General features: G+C 29.7%; 3 protein-coding genes across 8 annotated transcripts; all 3 read left to right on the forward strand.

The window, feature by feature from the left end:
- The first annotated feature begins 1,434 nt into the window (after positions 1-1,434).
- LOC145190306 (uncharacterized) lies at positions 1,435-1,833 on the forward strand. The gene has a single exon (XM_080067131.2). The coding sequence runs from the start codon at positions 1,435-1,437 to the stop codon at positions 1,831-1,833; it is 399 nt and encodes a 132-aa protein (XP_079923257.2).
- A 375-nt stretch (positions 1,834-2,208) lies between these two features.
- LOC145190304 (exopolyphosphatase PRUNE1-like) lies at positions 2,209-4,429 on the forward strand. Of its 4 annotated transcripts, XM_090090615.1 has the most exons (6): positions 2,209-2,344; positions 2,831-2,944; positions 3,022-3,244; positions 3,405-3,683; positions 3,948-4,034; positions 4,128-4,429. In XM_090090615.1, the coding sequence occupies exons 1-6, from the start codon at positions 2,303-2,305 to the stop codon at positions 4,367-4,369; spliced, it is 987 nt and encodes a 328-aa protein (XP_089946741.1). In that variant the 5' UTR covers positions 2,209-2,302; the 3' UTR covers positions 4,370-4,429. The 4 variants fall into 4 exon arrangements, with proteins under 4 accessions (XP_089946741.1, XP_089946740.1, XP_089946743.1 ...); XM_090090614.1 differs by having other exon boundaries at positions 3,948-4,429; XM_090090617.1 differs by lacking the exon at positions 3,405-3,683.
- A 307-nt stretch (positions 4,430-4,736) lies between these two features.
- On the forward strand, positions 4,737-16,524 carry LOC145190317 (protein prune homolog 2-like). Of its 3 annotated transcripts, XM_090090612.1 has the most exons (11): positions 4,737-4,920; positions 4,998-5,721; positions 11,235-11,568; positions 11,911-12,023; positions 12,292-12,330; positions 12,573-12,785; positions 12,859-12,967; positions 13,104-13,235; positions 13,341-13,427; positions 16,256-16,354; positions 16,433-16,524. In XM_090090612.1, exons 2-11 carry the CDS (start codon positions 5,058-5,060, stop codon positions 16,452-16,454), a joined length of 1,812 nt encoding a protein of 603 aa, XP_089946738.1. In that variant the 5' UTR covers positions 4,737-4,920; positions 4,998-5,057; the 3' UTR covers positions 16,455-16,524. The 3 variants fall into 3 exon arrangements, with proteins under 3 accessions (XP_089946738.1, XP_089946737.1, XP_089946739.1); XM_090090611.1 differs by lacking the exon at positions 4,737-4,920 and having other exon boundaries at positions 4,940-5,721; XM_090090613.1 differs by lacking the exon at positions 4,737-4,920 and having other exon boundaries at positions 4,996-5,721; positions 11,235-11,726.
- The last annotated feature ends 2,608 nt before the right edge of the window (positions 16,525-19,132 follow it).

Genomic DNA, 19,132 nt, shown 5'->3' on the forward strand with positions numbered 1-19,132 from the left:
CTATCAAATTTTCTTCAAAACATTTTTTTCAATTTCATGAAAAAGAAGAAAGAGGTTTGTTGAAAGAAAAAAAAAATGAACTCATTATAAACATTTTATTTTGAGTGATGTAAACTAAAGTTTAGATAAAAAGGATAAAACTAAAGTTTAGAATATTTTTATTTCATGTTTAACTGTTTGCTATATTTATTTTGAAAAACTATTTTAGTTACAAATGATGATAAATTGATTTTAATCTCTTGAGTTTTGTTTTTTACTTGTGATGAACCATCATCATGCATCATCACTTTATTTGTGATGAATCATCATTATGCATCATCACTTTTGTTAATGTTTTGATATCAGTTGTTTTTAATGTACCCAGTTAAAGTTTTGCACTGTAAAAATTGTAATTAGTTATAAATTACAAACTGTAATTAGTTGTAAAATAATTATAACTAATTAAAAAAGATAAACTATAGTAACTAAAGTATAATATAATCCATTACATTGTGTTATAACTACCTAAGTCCTAGTTTAAAAACTGGTAATCCATTATAATAGATATGTAATGGATTATGAAAGATAAACTATTTGTCAATTTTTTTTAACTTATTTTTGGAAAATGAGACTTAAGTAGTAATGAATTACTACAAAGAAGTTTTTCTAGTAGACAATTTTAGTCTTTCGTCACACTTTATGTAGTTTTTATATTTTGCTTGTTTTCTTCTATTATGATGATGAACCTTTATTCTTTTCAATATTGATTAGTTTGCTGATCTTAAGTTATTGTAAACTGTATCTCTGGCATCTTTGCTTTCACCTCTTGTCTCAACCTGAAACTGTTTTCAGTTGCTTTGATTTCCTTTTTCATTAAATTTGCTTCTTCTTGAGATCATGTGGTTATTTAAACATTAAAAAAAAACATCTTGGCTTTTAATAACAAAGTAAATCTTGATTGTATTTGTTATGTAAAATTTATCATTGCAACATATCACATCCAAAAAATTATCAGTATGATAAACTGTTAAATATATATATATATATATATATATATATATATATATATATATATATATATATATATATATATATATATATATATATATATATATATAAAAGGTTTACAATTGGGTGAATTTCACTTTTTTCAACTCAATTACTAGGAAAAAATACAAAGAAATATATTTAGGAAAGAAGTTGATATCTAAAAGAATAGCATGTTTTTAAATTTGTTATATTTTATTGCAGAAGCTTTATGTGTGTGAGTTTTCATTTAATGCTTTTACTAACAACAGAAAAGAGTTGTAGAAGCATATAAAAGATAATTAAGAGTTTGTTTCATTGAGTTCTCTTGTTTATTTTTCTTTTTTTTTTGTTTATTTTTGAGCATTCGTTATTTTTTTGTGTTTTTAACTGTTTTTTTGTTTTGTTTTGTTTTTTTTTCAATAGAATATGGCCTCAATCATATTTCCTAAGCTTAAAACATTCCATTTGAAGTTATCATATTTTCCTTTTGTGCAACCAAAGTCATTATCAATTGTTGCTCCTAGCAGTTTTGACATTTTGAAGGAAAATGTAAGCAATGTCTTAGAAAATATAGCTGATATTTGGAACGGCTTCCTGTGGGCTGCACCAAAAAAGAGGCGTTCAATAGCAAAACGTCGTCACTTGCGCAAATTTAAAGAGTTAAAACCTCGTGATGATATTGAAGATTGTGTGGTCTGTGGGCATAAGAAGTTGATGGGTAAACTGTGTCAAAATTGTTTTCAATGGACAATGTCTTTAACTGAAGAAGTATGGAAAAAACAAAGAGAAGAAGGAAAATGCAGAAGAGACAGATATGTCCGCTAGTTTTATGCTTTGGTGCTACCATTTTTTTAATTTTAATTAGAATGTGGTCAGGATGCTAGGTCTCATCTTTTTTTTTAATAAAGGGTTTTGATTTTTTTTTTTTCTCAAATTGATATTAAGTTATCACATTTTTCTATAATTATGTTGAAAACAAAACAGGTTTCATTTTCTTAATTTTTTTAACTTTTAAGTAGAAAAACAACATTAAGTTTCTTTTTTTTACTTGAAAAGTGTCAGTTGGTGAAATTGAATCAAGTTGAAGTTGAGCGAGTTAAATTCTCTATAAATTGAAAAGAACACATTTCAAGAAATTGTTACTTTGTTGTTTTCTCTCATCTTTTTTCTTATTTAGAATATTTATTGACTATTTCCTAATTAATTTGAATTTGTTTAAAAGTAGATAAAAATTAGAGAGATTTTTTTTATGAAAGTTTCAAATCTTTTAAAGTAGATAAGTACAATTAATTCAATGGAGCTGTCTGGTTTTGAAAATTTTCTACAAACTTCAAAGGTGTAGTTTTATTGAGTGTTGAATTGCTGTTTCTTTTTCTCTTGTGTATTTCTGGTTCTAGGACAAAATGGCCCCTTTGTTGCTTGACATAAATTTTTTATGTAGGAATTCTACTAATAAAAAAACATGTCTTTAGGAAAGTGAATTTAATGAAAGAAAGTTTAATTTTATTTCTTAAAAGGAAAAATAAGAATTGAAAAGTCCAGTGAAATTCATGAGCAAAAAAAGATTCAGATACTTTAAAAGTTCTGTTATTGATAAATTTAGTTTTTCTAGTAATTTTTTTTAGTAATTTTTTTTCTATGAATTTTTTTTTCAAACTATTTAAATTTTTAATGTTTTACTAAGTTTTAATATAAAAATAATAAGTATAAATTTTATGTAACATATAAAATATTTATAACATTAAATATACTAAATGTAATAATAAGTTACATATAATAAGTTTTACATATAATTTAAATGGTTGTTGTTTTTTTTAATTAGGCTTCTCTTTCAAATCATGAAAAATTACACTTTGTGATTGGCAATGAATCTGCTGACCTTGATTCTATTGTTTGTTCCCTGGTTTATGCATATTACTTATCAACACAACCCAATGTATGCTTGTGATTTGAATTTAATGTTGTTTAAAAATGTTACTTTTTTTTTTTTGTTATATAGTTTGCTATTTTTAGAGGGAGGATTTTTATGTGGCATTACTACCTCTGCATCATGAAGATTTTGAATTGTGCCTCCAAGCTACAGCTTTATGTAAGATGTTTGGCATATCTACAAAAGATATGGTATTCATCAATGATTTCCATATGCATAGTTTTAGAAACTTTAAACTTACGTTGGTTGATCATAACTATGAGACATTATTGCAGAACATTGAAGAGAATGTTGTGGAAATAATAGGTAAGACATTTTTGAATATACCAATGTTTTTATCACTTCTGTTTCCCTAATAATTGTTTACTGTTTTTCCAGATTTTGTATTAAAAAACTGGAAGCTTTTTAAAAGAAAAAATATATACAACAAAATGTATACTACAACAAAAAAGTTTCTTTTTTAAAGACCACCACAATGACACGCTATCATACATGAATGCCAGGCGCAATATTAAGATGGTGGGATCATGCTGTACTTTAATTGCAGAGGAAATATTTTATAATCGGAGAGAGTTTCTTGAAAATGATCCAGTTGCCGAACTTTTGTTGGCTGGAATACTACTTGATACAATAAATCTTGATCTTCATAATGGCCGGACAACAGAGCTTGACTTGTTTATGTCAGAAGTGCTACTAAGTTACACAGAGTTAGATAAAGATGATTATTATTTAAAGCTAAAAACTGGTTTGTTTATTTCCTTTGACAAAATCTAAAGTTTTTTTAAAAAAAAAAACAGGTTGTTAAAAAAATCTCAGTTTTACCTGTGAACCTAATGTTATTTCCATGTTAATTCCTGTTCCAAGCAACTTCAGTATTTTCAACTATGTACCATGTTGCTGCAACTTTGCACCAGATCTTCAATTATCTTGTTTTTATCATTCTTGTTTTATCAACCTTGTTTGTTTGTTTTCTAATTGTGTTAAATAAATGTCACTTTTGCTTATTTAGTTCAAAATGAAATTTTCAAAATGTCAACAAAAGATATTCTCCGAAAAGATTATAAATCAGTCAGTCGTAATGCAGCACCAAAACTTGGTATATCTTCTATAACAATACAGTCAGAGCATTTTATTTCTCGTACAGATTTTTGTGCATCATGCATTGACTTTATTACTTTAAAAAATATAGATGTGTTAGTTCTGATGTTTTTGGTTTGTGAAAAGGATGTCGCTGTTGGTCGTGACTTGATGTTATTTAGCTTAAACATTGAGCATCTGAAAAAGATTGCCTCATTTTTGCAGATTCACCGAGAGAAGTTAGACCTTACTTGCAAAGAACTTCCTGTCCATCTTGATCAAAAAGCTTTTTATTTCTCTCTAAGCTTAATGTGTTCAAGGAAAATGATGCTGCCATTATTGTATGATCTTTAAATAATTTTTAAAAAACCAGGCAATATTTTTTAAAAAATAAATTACTTATAAAAAATTTCATACAGAAATATTTTATTGAATATTTTCAATTAGTTTTTTTCATAGATAAAACTGTTTGGAGCTGTTTGGTATTAGTAAATTATAATAGTATATAATAAAATTTATATTAATAGTATAATAGTATGTTATCATAAGTATGTAATAATACATATACATCATATAAGTACGTACTAACAGCATATGTTAATAAAAGAATATGATAATATATTAATATAAGTAAACAATATATTCATTAAAAATATACATCATAGTAATGAATAATATATAATAAAATAGTAAGCGCATGCCAAAAAAAACCTTACTTTCTAGTGAAAAACACATGAAGTCACCTACCCAGGTAATAACAATATAAATGAGATGTTCAATTGGAAAACGATTTTAATATAGCTAAGAGTTGATTGTCAACCAAAAGGTGAATGATAAAACGAATCAGGTGGTAAAATGCCATGTAGAGAAACTCAAGATAATGAATCCAGATGATGTGTTACGTGGTAGGCTAATAAAAGCAATACTCAATCGAAGGGAATCTTTTTACTATAGTAGTATATAATATTAAATTTCATTTTAGAGAAATAAGAATACTTTGATCATCTAGAACATATGTCAATATTTAACTAAAGAGTTCATTATGAGTTCATCATTGCCTAATTCATTAGAAACTTTAACTTTTTCTACACAACAGGACTTCACTCAAAAGTATAGATCAGAAAATTCATCTAAATGTGACTTTGGTGTAAATAGCTTTAAAAGTGAAATCAAGTTTGATATAGTGAACAAAAATGTTGAAAATATATTTGAAGATAATAATAATGAATTCAAAATGTCATCCTCTGAATTTCATGAACAAGACCATAATATTGAATTTGAAAATAGATCAGAAACTTCATGTATTGTTTCAGAAGAATTTATTGATGAATCAGTTTCTGAATCATATAGATTTGGTTTAGAATCTACGACAAGACCATCTCAAACGCAAGATAATGATTATTTGTGTAAGTCATATGATGTTGTTGATGAAAAATTTATTCGTAATCTGCTCGAAGCCGCCTATAAGCAAGATGAAAAAGAGATTTCTAAAAATGCTTGGAAGCCTTGTGCCATATCATCTCCGAATCGGAAAAAAATATTAATTCGTGAGCTATCGTATGACGAACTAAAAGACATGAAAGGTGTAGACTTGATGGCTCCTGTTTTTCTCGCTGTAACTGATGAGGGTGCTGACAATCTTAAAGACTTGAAACGTGCCTCAAAGTCTATAGAAGATCTATGCAGTACCACCCTTGAAAATGAAGGTAAGAATTGAACCATCAAAGCAGCTTTTTGCTTTTTTTTTGTCAGCTATTACTTCATTAAATCTTTTAATGTGCTAATTTTGTAACTTGTTTATTTCACTGATCTACGAATAAATTTTTCATCAAGATGCGTAGAGTTTGTATCTTCTCAATTAAACTAGCAAATATTTGTTTTTGTATCAAACAAAAAAAGCGTGAAAAAGTTTATAAACAGCTAAATTTCTCAAGTTTTTCGTCATAACTTTTTGTCTTCTCACTGAAAATTAATGAAATTTTTAGCTTTTGTTAACCTCTAATGTGATTACATAGTATAATTAACTCAAAAAAATGATAATTTTTAACCGAAGGAAGAAATTCTAATTTTATTGAAAACATAACCATGCAAAAGTTTATAAACAATTCCAAGCCCCATGAAAAAATTCATCAAGAAAAACACATTATTTACTGGAGATAATATTATTTACTGGAGATAATATTATTCACTAGAGATAATATTTAACTTAAATTGAAGTTAAAAAATAATGGGAAAGTCTAAGGAATTGTCACTAGAAGAGAAAAATTTAATAATAAATGCTGTAGAGAAGAAGATTCCTTACAAAGCATGTGATCGTTAAATTCGGAACGATGAAAAGTAAAAAAAAACAAAAAAACAAACTAATGCAAAAACTTCAATATTTATTTTAATCTAAGGAACTTGAAGATAAAATAAAATTCCAGAAGCTTGGTGGATTTAAGCTTTTAGATATGAACTTGATGTCTCTGGAATTGTACCACTCTACGGTCTTCTTAGAATAATGACAAGATGCAAGATCAGGCCAGAATAGGGGGCATCGTGAATTCCATAAAGTGGCAAAAGTGTAACTTACAAGCATTCCTTGATGTAAACATCAAAGTTTAAAGTTGACGATGTGACGAAAGTTCGAGATCTCAAATCGCAGCTGCATATTTCTTGCCACAAGAGAAGTTTCTTACCAAATTTATCCAATGGTTTACACTTGAACTTGTTGCAGACACGTCCACGAACAATTGAACCTGGGAGATGTTTGAAGTCACATTTGATGTACGTTTCGTCACTCATAATTATGCAGCCATTAAATTTTGTGAGCACATCGTCATAAGGTTTTTGAGCTCGACTTTTAGCAGCCAGTGATTGCTTCTCTGATCGGTTTGGATATTTAATGACTCGATAAGACTTGAAATTGTAAAATTTCTTAACTTTCCTGACGAAATGCTTTAAAACTTTTTACCTTTTGGCTCGTTCTCTGTTCGATAAACCGGGGTTTTGCGTGAACGATCGTCGAATACTAATTGTTGCTTTCTTATCCTTAAAGCCACTCTTTCTTCCAGATCCTTTTGCTCGTACAATAGATGGAGAACTCTTTTATCGTTTTATGACCACATAAACAGTAGTTTTGCTAGATTCAGATGTTTTAGCGATTGAAAGTAACGATGCAGAAGGATTTTATAGATAGTTGTGCAGAATTTTTTTTCGTTTTTCTAACGGTTTTGATGACATTTTAATTAAGAGAAATATTTTGACTCGTTTGTTGATGTTTTCAATTAATACTATCATTACTTAATGTAATTACGCAAAATAAAGTTTAAATGTGTTAGTGAGAAGCTTTAAAACGAAACTCATCGTTTCGAATTTAACGATCGCATATTTTAAGTAAATTTCTAAGCTTTATGTAGACGATAATTCGTCTGACTTTTTTTTCCCGTGAACTTTGGGAAGTCAGACGAGAAAACTTTGGTTATTTAAAAAAATGAATAATGGCGAAATGTAATTACGTTTCGCAAATTTAAGGACGGGGGTAATAAACTTTTTAAAAATCAATTATTAAAAATCAACTATTTTCAACCAATTATCAACCTTTTCGCCAAATTTAAATATACGTCGAATATATTTTGTAAACCCGTATTTTGTAATTTCAAATTAATGTTTTTTCTGATTGCAGATTTATAAAAAAAATCATTATTTCATCTCTTTCTTTTCTTACTCGTAAGTAGTGGCCAAGTTCAGTCAGATAAAATTCAAGTTTAATTTATTAATTTCAAACATTTTGCTTTGCTTTTTGTTTTTTCGTTTGTCATATTGCCTCTGAATAGCACTGACAAATTAATTAACTAAATTTTGGCGCAACCTATAATTAACCCCCCGAAACTTTACGATTTTTCATTAAGATCAAAGAAAAGCCGCAGGAACATATTTGTTCCGGTAGATGAAAAATTGCATTAGCGCAAAAACCAAAGTTTTCTCGTCTGACTTCCCAAAGTTCCCGTGAACTTCCCAAAGTCCATGGGAAAAAAAAGTCAGACGAACTATCGTCTAAGCTTTATGGTGTGGCTAAATCAACAGTGTACTAGTTAAGAGATATAGAAACTGTAAAACTCTTGAAAATAACCATCATTCAAGCAGGCCAAAGATAACTGCAAAACATCAAGACAGAATTTTGGTAAGACATTTAAAACAAGATGCCCACAAAATGCTGTCGAATTGAATGGCATTTTGAGCAAGAATTATGGTGGTAAAGACAATACAGATACTGCAAAACGTCGCTTGTGTCAGCATAATTTGTTTGGTTTGTCTTCCTGCCAAGGAATCATTAATATTACTAAACAATGGCTCAGCTCAAATGAAATTTGTAAATATCATTTGTATTGGACGTCAAAAGAAGTCTGGGTCAAAGTCTTATTCAGTGACGAATCAAAGTTTTGCATATATGGTAGCGATGGTATCAAGTAAATGAGACGTCTGAAAGGTGAAATATGTGCTCCTAAGTATGAAACACCAATAGTTAAACGTGGCAATGTAATGGTTCGTGGATCTTCCAGTCATAATTCTATTGGTCCACTCTAATGATGAAATGCCTCGTGGTTGGATTTTCGAGCACAAACGATCCAAAGCAACGTGCAAATTCTATTAAAAAATTTTTAAATTTAAGGGCCTGTTTATATGGAAAGCGGGCTAGCTCGGCAAACGAGCCAGCCCGTTTACTAAGATATCGACGTCATCAATATTTTAACTTAATTTTATTTTGCGTTTATATGAATAAACGAGCTAGCCCGGATAGCGAGATCTCACTGTTTTTTGCCGAGATCTCTGCAAATGGGCTGGTTAATTTCCTATATAAATTTGTACGCATGCATATAAACTATTACATTTTTTAAATTTGAAAGCTTCCGCGTAAAATAATAAATTTAACAATAAATATGACACTTAAAAATTTAGTTGTTTTGCGTTTATAATTTACCAAAGATCCAGTATCTTTTAACATGGGGCAAGATGAGGAACGTTTTGAAAAGCACTTATATCTTATTCAATAACTGTTTCAATAAGTAAAACTTTATCAAAAAGTAGGAAAAAAATTGTTATGCATCACGTATGTATAAAAAAAACCCATATAAAAATTAAAAATAGCCTGGAAAAAACTCATTAACCAAAGTTACCTCAAATTATCATATTGCCCCGTATGCGGGGCAAGATGGCGACTTTAAAAAAAGTAAATTCCATTAAACCATTACCTTCTCAAATAACACGACATCATAAATTCTAGTTAATAGGATATGTAATACAAACGGTTATGTAATTTTTTAAACAATTTAACTATATATTTATATAGGGCTATGCACAAAAAAAAATCTACTAATCAGTTCATAGCAAATTCCAACACAACAAAATAAAGCAAATGCAAAACAAAATATTTTAATGCATATTAAAGCGATGTAATAATGACTAAGCTACACAAAAGTTATTACAGTATAGGTTTATGGTAAAACATGTACTTTGGCGAAATGAAAAACGAGTCTTCTTGCCCTGTTCATCTTGCCCCTAGGCTACTTAATCTTCAAAATGACTTAGAACTCTACATAAATAAATTATCATAGCTTAATACTACTTGTATGGCTTCCAAATTGTACAAACTGAATGAGGAATTCTCGCTTACCTTTGGTTGGTGATGTAATGATGAAATAAATCAAATACAAGTGGATAAATTTTTTTTTTCCTTAATATAGGAAAAACCTTTTTATTAATTATCTTTGATTCCGAAAATAATATTTATAAAAAAAGCATAAATAAATCTAGTAGATGTAATCTACTTCCCTCTCAGCTACAGTCAGATTTCATATTTAGTTGAGTTTTGAAGATAACAATATGTTTTCATCTTGCCCCATTCGTCATCTTACCCCATGATCCCCTAATATAAAGTAATAGCTACTTTTTTATAGAGCTGTAGAGTTAGGCGAAAAAGGGTCAGGAGATAAATAAGGGCTTAACTCTGAAACTAAATTCATGAGAAAAAAAAAATGAAAGCCTAAAATTTGTTTTCCATACATTAATGGGAGCTACACCAGTTATTACATTATGCCACCATAAATCAGTTCTGCCAGTTTTTAACCAGCAACTACGATTTTTTCTTTTAAGGCGTCTCTCTTGCTTGTTTCACCTTTTGAAGTGATTGTGATCGTTTTGGTAAAAGAATAATATTTAAAAATTTATCAAATTTAAATTTGTGAAGCTTATGTAATACAATTAAGCTTTTAAGAAGCATTATTTGTGTTTTAATACCAGTTAAACATATTGTGAAAATGCAATATGTTTTTTTTGTCGCTAGCCGTCATCTTTAAAATTATTATTTTACCGATAAAGAGGCCAGCCCTGCTAGAAAAAGCCAGACTGACCTCGATATCATTTTTTATTTTTTTTGGCAAAAATTCATATAAACGCAATTTTAAAACTGGCTCGTTTTCCGGGCTAGCTCGGCAAACGGACTAGCCCTTGTCCATATAAACAGGCCCTAAAAAAAATTCCACTTTTGGACTTTCTGGACTTTTGAACCAAATTTTAATCCAATAGAACTTCTTTGGGAATAACTCAAAATACTGAGTTAAGGAATTAGAAATAGTATCTCTTTTTTAAATTTTTTTCATTTGTTAATAAACTTTTTCACGATTGTTTTTTCAATAAAATTTTAATTTCTTCCTTCCGTTAAAAGTTATCTTTTTTTTTTTTGAGTAAATTACACTATCACAGAGGAACAAATTGTTAAAAGTTTCATTCATTTCAATGAAAAGGTAAAAAGTTATGAAAAAATTTTTTGAAAAGTTTTAGCTGTTTATAAACGCGTTTGCGTGCTGCTGTAAATCGCTGTTAACAAAAGTCATAAAAAGAACTTTTTTCATAACTTTGTCACCGCATGTTGCATAAAAGCTTTTATAGCTTCGGTACAAAAATTAATAAATATTTTGCATTAACAAGTTTACGTTCATTAAATTTCATCCTTATCTGATTTAACATCCTATAATAATCGAAAGATTTTCAACCTATGATTGTTTGAAATGGTTCTAAAAGAGTTTTTGGATTTTTCAAAAGGAAATGCAAAATAAAAACTTTCTTCAGATAAAAATATTTGTTAAACAATGGGTTAAAATTTTATGTGAAAAAGAAAAATCTTAAATTAAATCTAAAAGCTACATTCTTAAATTTGATTTTGCTGATGTTTTTTTTAAAGATGGATATTTCAAAAAGAAAATCAAACCAACACAAGAAATTCTTAAAAGTTCAGAAATGGTTTCGAAATCTCTACCGATAATATCGTGGGACGGTGAATATAAGGCCAGTTGCCGAAAATCTTCCGATGAGATATCTGATTATGAAAACTCGATCAGTCACCCAAAAGGCAGTGAATCTGTTGTCAGTGATATATACAATGAATCAATCGACGACTCATTAGAAGATCAAGCTTTTATTGATGTTCTTGTAAACCATACATCATTTGATGATGACAATATTAGTGGTGTCACATATCGTTCAATAAGCTCTCTTGATGAAGAAAAAAGCATCGAGTAAGAAAAGAAAATGTTATACGTAGTATTTCAGTAGATAAATTATTATATATTTGATCTTGATCCGCCCCTAATGGCTTCTTATTATTTCTGGCTGAATCGAACTTTGTTCTCAAAATGAATAAAAATCTGGTTGATCGAGTAGTACAAAATATCAAGTTTGTCATGATTTATTATATTACATTTTGTCTTTATTTGGACAGACTAATACTATACAAATAATCTTTGATATTTCTTAGATTCAATATCCGGATGACTAAATCGATTAAACGAGAAAATCAAACCGATAAAAAATTTTTAAATCCATTCGAAAATTAGTTTTACAACGTTTTATTTTTCTAGCAAAGGATGCAGCGAGGAGCAGCAAGGAACTGGACAAGTTGCTGCGAAATCTCGTTCTCTCGATGACCCAGCTTCACCGTCATTAAAACTAGAAAAACTTTGCATGGAGAACGGTACGAGTTTTTTAATATCTTTGCATGAGCAGAAAATTGAAAATTTTTTTTTTTTTTAAAAAAAAAATGTCTAAAAAAGTAATTTACACGCGGTAAAAAAATGTCAAACACCGGTGAACTTTAAAACAATTTCATGGTTTGTTCAGTTGCTCAAACGCGTTGAAAACAGATTAAAAAACTTTTTTTTTAATGTCTTTAGCAAACTAAAACTACATTTCTTGTAATTTGCTAAACTTTTTATTTTTGTTGCTGCTCTATATCGTTTCAGGAATATCGTATTACAGCAAGCTGGTTATGTTAAACCCAGGTTAACCAATTTATTATGGAATTTATGCAAAATAAAATGATTGTTTTTATTTTATTTTTATATGAATAAAATTTAATAGAAATAAAATTAAAAAAATATTGCTGCTTTTTTTCTTCTGTTAAAGAGTTTTGAAACAAAACTTAACTGAATAAGATTAAGAAAATAAATCCTATGTTATAATAAATTTTTCTATCTTTTATTTAAAAAAAAAATAAAAAATTCATTAATTTTCCTTCTCTCAGAAAATAAAACCTCCTTTTGGGAGTATCCTAGTGAACGCTCACAAAATGGCGAAAAAACCTTAGACACTTCCACAAACACCTCTGCGAACACCTCACCAGAGTCCACTCTCAATATTCGTTGTAAAAGATTTGTTGTTGTAAGCGTTGACGGTCAGCACCGCATTGTCGATTTACAACTAATAGAGCCTTACTTTAAAGTTATTACCCATGGAGGTTGACATTATTTTTTACTCTTTTGTTGTATCTCACCTTTTTAGTTAAAAATAATCGATATGTTCGTTATCAGGGCATCATCTTGTCGGTGATGAAAAACGCGTCATTATCGTAATTAACGCATATCATCTTCCGAAAAACAACGTCGAAAAGTATCGAATTATCATGGAGCAGTTGTTCTAGTAAGCTTTAATAATTTTAGTTTGCTAGTTAAAATATTGAGTAACTACTGACTGATATTTCTACTAACACCATGTAGAGACAAAAGCTACCCATGCTTTACCCTTAGCTGAAGGTTTTTTTCTCTTTTTATTTCAGCTATTGTATCCACGCAGTTAGCTTGCTGGTGATCAATACCTACGAGATTGTGTTTTTCAACTCGAATGTTTCTGCCGAACAGAGACCTAATCGTGATTGGATTAAGAATGTTTATTGTGTTATCCAGTACAGGTCTAAGAAGTTTTCTTTAAGTTCTACTTTTTGTTCAGGTTTTAAAAAGGAAAATGTTTTCCATTCAAAAATTTGCATATTTTTACTAAAAAAAAAAAATTTTAGACTTCGCAAACAGCTAAAGAAAGTTTATTTCGTTCATCCTTCTATGTGGCTGAAGGCGATGATAAAATTCTGCAGTCTTTTTGTCAGGTAAATCGTCATAAAAAAAAGTTTCTTTAATCCCAATCCAAAAAATCCTCTGTTATTTATTTTTTCTTCATTCTGTATGATTGATCTCAAATGATTAGCAGTTTTTACGCCTTGGATTTTACAAACATGGGCCTTTTTTTTTTTTTTTCCTTTCTTTTTAATATACTTGTTAATGATGCATTGTTGTACTAATAGAGAATTTTTGTTTAACACGTTCGCTGCCGAGCTATTTTAAACTATGCGTTATTTCTTTGCCGAGCCATTATGTCTGCAATGATTAATTTTTGCCGAGGCTGTTTTGCGTGGTTTCATTCTCATTGCCAAAGCTAGATATCAACATTCCAATAAAAAAAATATTTTTAATCTGAAAAAATTTTATAGTATTTTTTATTCTGAATATAATTGACAAAAAAAAAAAGCACTACGAGTATACTCGTAACTTGGCAATGGAGAAGGAATTTTTTTCTCCAGTGCCGAAATACTCGTAACACCGTAATGAGTATAACTCATTGCGGTGACTACACCTTTTCAAGATGTAATTGAGAACTTGAAAGTTGTAATTAAGAAACTTAAGATGTAATTGAGAAATACAACATGTAATTTAGAAGTCGCATTATGTAGTTTAGAACATGGAAGATGTAATTAAGAAACGAAAGATGAAATTTAGAAGATGAAAGTTGTCATTGAGAAAAGTTTATAATATATATTTCAAATTACATATTACGACTTCTTACTTACATGTTGGATTTCTCAATTACATTTTAAAGTTTCTTAATTACATGTTGTATTTCTTAATTACATATTGCAACTTCTAAATTACATGTTGTATTTCTCAATTACATCTTACTTTTTTAATTACAACTTTCAAGTTCTCAATTACATCTTGAAAAGGTGTAGTAATGTGGCTTATTTGATGTATTATTATTATAAATAGTGTTTCAATTTTTTAACACATGCACATGCACATTGGCAGTTTTCATGAGTAAAAAAGGTAATTTATATTTTGTTTTCTTAATTCTAAATTGTTGTGTTTTTTAGACTAGAAGCTAAAATATATTTGATAAATACATTATACTGTATGTTATTAAAAATGTGAAAAAAAATTTGAAGTACACAATAAAATGTTTTTTAATACATTAAAAAACATTTTAGTGTGCACTTCGAATTTTTTACACAGTATACTAATTAATGTGTTTTATAGATGAGTAATTTCTTTTTTATAAATAGATAATTTATAAATTTATCTATCTCCTATTAGCTCAACACAGATATTCCACAATTGGATCAGCACATATGATAATGGAAGATTGTGAGGATAGTGAAGATGATGATATTCAAGATTCGGATTCATTTTTTGCTTATACTACTACATCTTCGAGCTTGACTGCATCAGAATCAGGTTCTGAAGATAATAAGAAAGTGAGGACAATCAGTTAACAGACGTTCATCTAGCAGCCACTGCAGAAGATTTTTTTAATGCCGCCGAAAAGAGCTAAAACAACGGTTGGTCCATCTAAAAATTCAAACCAATGGAAAGATGAGCCGAATATTGTAAAACAAATTCAATTTACTGCCGATCCTGGTTTGAAGATAAATCAATAAACATACATTTGTGGTACTTTAAGAACTGACCGAAAGTCAAATCCAAAAGAGTGTACAAAAGCAAAACTGAAACAGGGAGACGTTATAAGCAGAAGCAGAGTGGGTGTAGTGGTTGCTAAATAGAACGACAAAAGAGACGTCAAAAGTCAAATCCAAAAGAGTGTACAAAAGCAAAACTGAAACAGGGAGACGTTATAAGCAGAAGCAGAGTGGGTGTAGTGGTTGCTAAATAGAACGACAAAAGAGACGTGCTAATGATTAGCAACTTGCATTCGTTGCAAATGATTGAAGTGACAAACAGGAGAGGAGAAAAGAAAATGAAACCCAACATTATTAAAGATTTCAATCAATGTATGTCAGGAGTAGATAGGGCGGAACAAATGGTATCATATTATGATTGCCTAAGACAATTAGGTGGTATAAAAAAGTAGCACTTCATCTCTTTGATTTTGTTTAATGCTTACTGTCTAAACAGCAAATATGGAGTAGATAACACAATTTTCTTGCTTAAGTTTAGAGATTTATTGAGTGAACATTTGAATGAAATTGTGCCTAGAATCACCAGTAATAGTACTTGTCTTCAATACCACTACTTCAATACCAATACCAACGAATGAAAAGAAAAAATTCCCAACCAAACCATGTCGAGTCTGCTCTAAAATAAAACGTAAAGAAACACGATATGAGTGTGCTGTTTGTGAAAATAGACCTCCGTTATGTATTGGCGAATGTTTCAGAATGTATCATTCAACAAAATAGGTTTACACTTAAATTTTCATGAAATAAAATTAAATCAATATCAATGTTTTATTTTTTATCTGTTTTAAGCTATTTCTGTCTTTATCCGCATTTTTTGTTAGGTTCCCTGGAGTTTTTAAATAAAAACTTGAATGTAATATTTTCTGAAACCAAATGTGAAGCTAAGAAAAAAAAAAAAGAACAGACAAAGCCAGTCATGCACAAATATTATTTGAAATAAGTTAGTATAACTACGAGTTTACTCGTAGTTGGCAAACTCATGACGCCAGCTTACTACGAGTATTCTCGTAGTTGGCAAATAAATGACGCCAACTTACTACGAGTATACTCGTAGTTGGCAAATAAATGACGCCAACTTACTACGAGTATACTCGTAGTTGGCAGCGAAAGTGTTAAGCCAACAAACGGTGGTCCGTGCTTAATTGAGAATAATTACTTGTGGTAATGCGGTACATTTTTTCTTATAGCTCAAAGTTTATGAAAAAGATTCGAATCGTTAAAAATCTTCAAATGCTCAGGAAATATGTTCCGACGGAATATATATTTGTTGCTCCGGAGATTCATAAGTAAGACTTCTTTTGTTTTTTAACCGTTTATTTTATAGACTTTTCGTTGTTTTTATAATATACCTAAATAAACTTTAGAATCGACGAAATGTTCCGCTGAAAGAATTCTGTCTTTGGAATTGAGTAATCGAGTTGATTTTTGAAAATGTTAACGGTGATGATAGAGTAAATGTTTTGGAAGATTTTTTATGAAAAACAACCCACGAACGTCCCGCGATTATAATTTTTTATAAGATGCTGTCTTCGTGTGTTTTTATTATCAATGTTTCAAGATTGATTTCTCCACGCGATGAAAAAAAATTTTTTTAATGAATAATACAAAATGTAAGTATTATACAATTTTGTAAAAAAAAAAAAATCTTAAATATTTTTTTTATATATAAAGTAGTTTTGACATTTTTTTTTAGAATATACGAACTTATTTAAATTCATCATCCTTTTCAGATTCTTTTGTTCCTAAACTCTTTTTTAACAATTATTTACCTGCCTATTAAGCTTTTGAACAATGGGAAAAGTAGCTTTGTAGTTTATTCTTAGTTTAAATATACTTTATTCGTAGTTTATTCGTAGTTTGCACGTAGTCTGTTCGTTGTTCATACGTAGTTTATACGTAGTATTTTATATTTTATTACTTTATTTACTAAAAAGATTGCGAATCTCAAGATTAAAAAACTTTCTTCGTCATGAAAGTTTTAGCATACTTTCATTTTTTTTTTAAAGGTTGTTGAGTTTTCCGCATATTTACTATTTTCATTATCTTAGAACGTGTTAAGTAAATGAATAGGTATAACACACCGTAATATTATTTTTCAGTTAAGTAAAAAGCAAGAGAAAGCTTCATTGGGGCTGTTGCATGGGGTAATAAGTTTGTGTCCTCTTCGTCAGCAACTTCGGTTCCATTTTTCGAACTGAAGTTGCTAATGAAGAAAAATTCAAAATCCTTTCATACCTAAGATGCAATCTAGAAAAAATTGTTAATAAAATAAAATTCTCTCTAATAAAAGATACCGTAATTCGGGGCAATTTCGTCAAGCAGTACAACTTCGTCAGCTGCTGTGAAATTAAAATATTTTTTGAAATCAGTGTTTCGAAGTTTAATAGTCAAGTGATAGCTTCAATCGCAAACTGATTGAATGATAGTAATAGATTATTCTGTGCACTTAGTAGATCATTTTAGGTTTATAAACGGCGTAAACGTTGGTGTAAAATTATTTTTTCCAGTTAATATCAAAATATCTACAAAATGCCTGAGAAAAATAGGAAAGTAATCGGAGGAATACTGCTCTGAACGCTACTGAAGAGAAAATTATTGTCGAGATGTTGGTTGAATTGACGAAGTGGCCCTATCAATTGACAAAGTTTGATATCCGGCTCATAGTTCAAGGTTATTTGAATAAAGAAGGTCGTACTGTAATCGAATTTGCCGACAACATGCCTGGTGATGAACAGTTTTATGTTATCTCACACAACGTTTAGCTACAAACATCAGCCGTTCCAGAGCAGCAGTTTTTAGAAAAAGGAGAAGCTAGAAAACATGCCACAGGAAAAGATTTTTACCAGCAGGTTCCAGATATGATGTAACATACACTGGGTGGTTTGATTCTCGTACCTTTGAATTGTAGTTTCGTTATATTTTCCTTCCCCATCTAGAAAACATTCCTGGAGAAAAAGTTGTAACTGCAGATAATCTTGCCTCTCATTTTACATCTACTGTTGTATCATTGTGCAGAGAAAACAACATTTATTTTACCACTATTCCCCCAAATTCAACTCACCTGATGCAGCCAATAGACGTTGCCTTTTTCAAACCAAAAGTTTCTGGCGAAGCGTTTTAGAAACATGGAGAATAGAAAGTTGTGTTAGGGGAACAAATCCAAAGCAAAATTCTAATTCTGCTCACAAAGCTCTACTCAAAATTGCATGCAACCGGGAAGGATATCTCAAAATCGGGATTCAGAAAAACTGGTCTGTATTCATTTGATCCAGACCAGGTTCTACGAGTTATTCCAGGAGGTTCTTCTCAACAAGATGCTGAAAATATCGGTCGAAACCTTGATGCTACAATCATCGACATGCTAAAGGAACACAGAGGTCAAACGGAGCGAAATAAACGATCCAGAGGGAAGAAAATTGATCCTAGCAGTGCAGTTTTGTTTCAAATACAACAACCTGGTCCATCTAGACAGCTGGTATATGACGAAAATACGTGCGGAATTTTTAAATTTGAATGTAACGGTTATCGAGGTCCAGATTGGATATAATAAGTTTCATGCCACCAGTGGATATGCGGAGTTTGTAACAGTTCTTCTGAGGAGTCGCAGTACATTTGTGATCGGTGTTTAGAGGACTAAGTTTGAATACTGTTTTCTGGAACATTATGTAATTGTAATACGTTATTGTAAATGTTGTTATATGTTCACTGATTATAATTAGAAATGTTTTAAATCCAGAGCCTTTTATTTGATACACATAAGACTTTAGCATTTGATACACATTAGACTTTTATTTGATACACATAAGACTTTAGCATTTGATACACATTAGACTTTTATTTGATACACATTAGACTTTTATTTGATACACATAAGACTGCTTGTTAAGCTTAAAATCTTGTAAATTAATTTCACTTTATATGATCGCAACAGAATCAACGTAAATTAAGGAGATTTCCTTAGCTTTTACTATTTTTTATATCTCTACAGTGTCATAAATACTAAATTATAATTTAAAACATGCCGAAGTTGCACAAGAGTTGTCCAACTTCATAATAAATTAATA

Source organism: Hydra viridissima, unplaced genomic scaffold, assembly GCF_058129835.1.
Source record: "Hydra viridissima isolate aposymbiotic clone 2 unplaced genomic scaffold, HvirCarnegie_v1 scaffold_6, whole genome shotgun sequence".
NCBI lineage: Eukaryota > Metazoa > Cnidaria > Hydrozoa > Anthoathecata > Hydridae > Hydra > Hydra viridissima.

Bases quoted from the DNA above. Each gene is read 5' to 3' on its own strand.
- LOC145190306 (XM_080067131.2), top strand. From the start codon at position 1,435: ATGGCCTCAATCATATTTCCTAAGCTTAAAACATTCCATTTGAAGTTA.
- LOC145190304 (XM_090090614.1), top strand. From the start codon at position 2,303: ATGGAGCTGTCTGGTTTTGAAAATTTTCTACAAACTTCAAAG. The intron at 3,245-3,404 runs GTAAGACATTTT...TCTTTTTTAAAG, and splicing joins GAATGTTGTGGAAATAATAG to ACCACCACAATGACACGCTA. The intron at 3,684-3,947 runs GTTTGTTTATTT...TTGCTTATTTAG, and splicing joins TTATTTAAAGCTAAAAACTG to TTCAAAATGAAATTTTCAAA.
- LOC145190317 (XM_090090612.1), top strand. From the start codon at position 5,058: ATGAGTTCATCATTGCCTAATTCATTAGAAACTTTAACTTTTTCTACA. The intron at 5,722-11,234 runs GTAAGAATTGAA...TTTTTTTTAAAG, and splicing joins TACCACCCTTGAAAATGAAG to ATGGATATTTCAAAAAGAAA. The intron at 12,786-12,858 runs GTTGACATTATT...GTTCGTTATCAG, and splicing joins TAAAGTTATTACCCATGGAG to GGCATCATCTTGTCGGTGAT.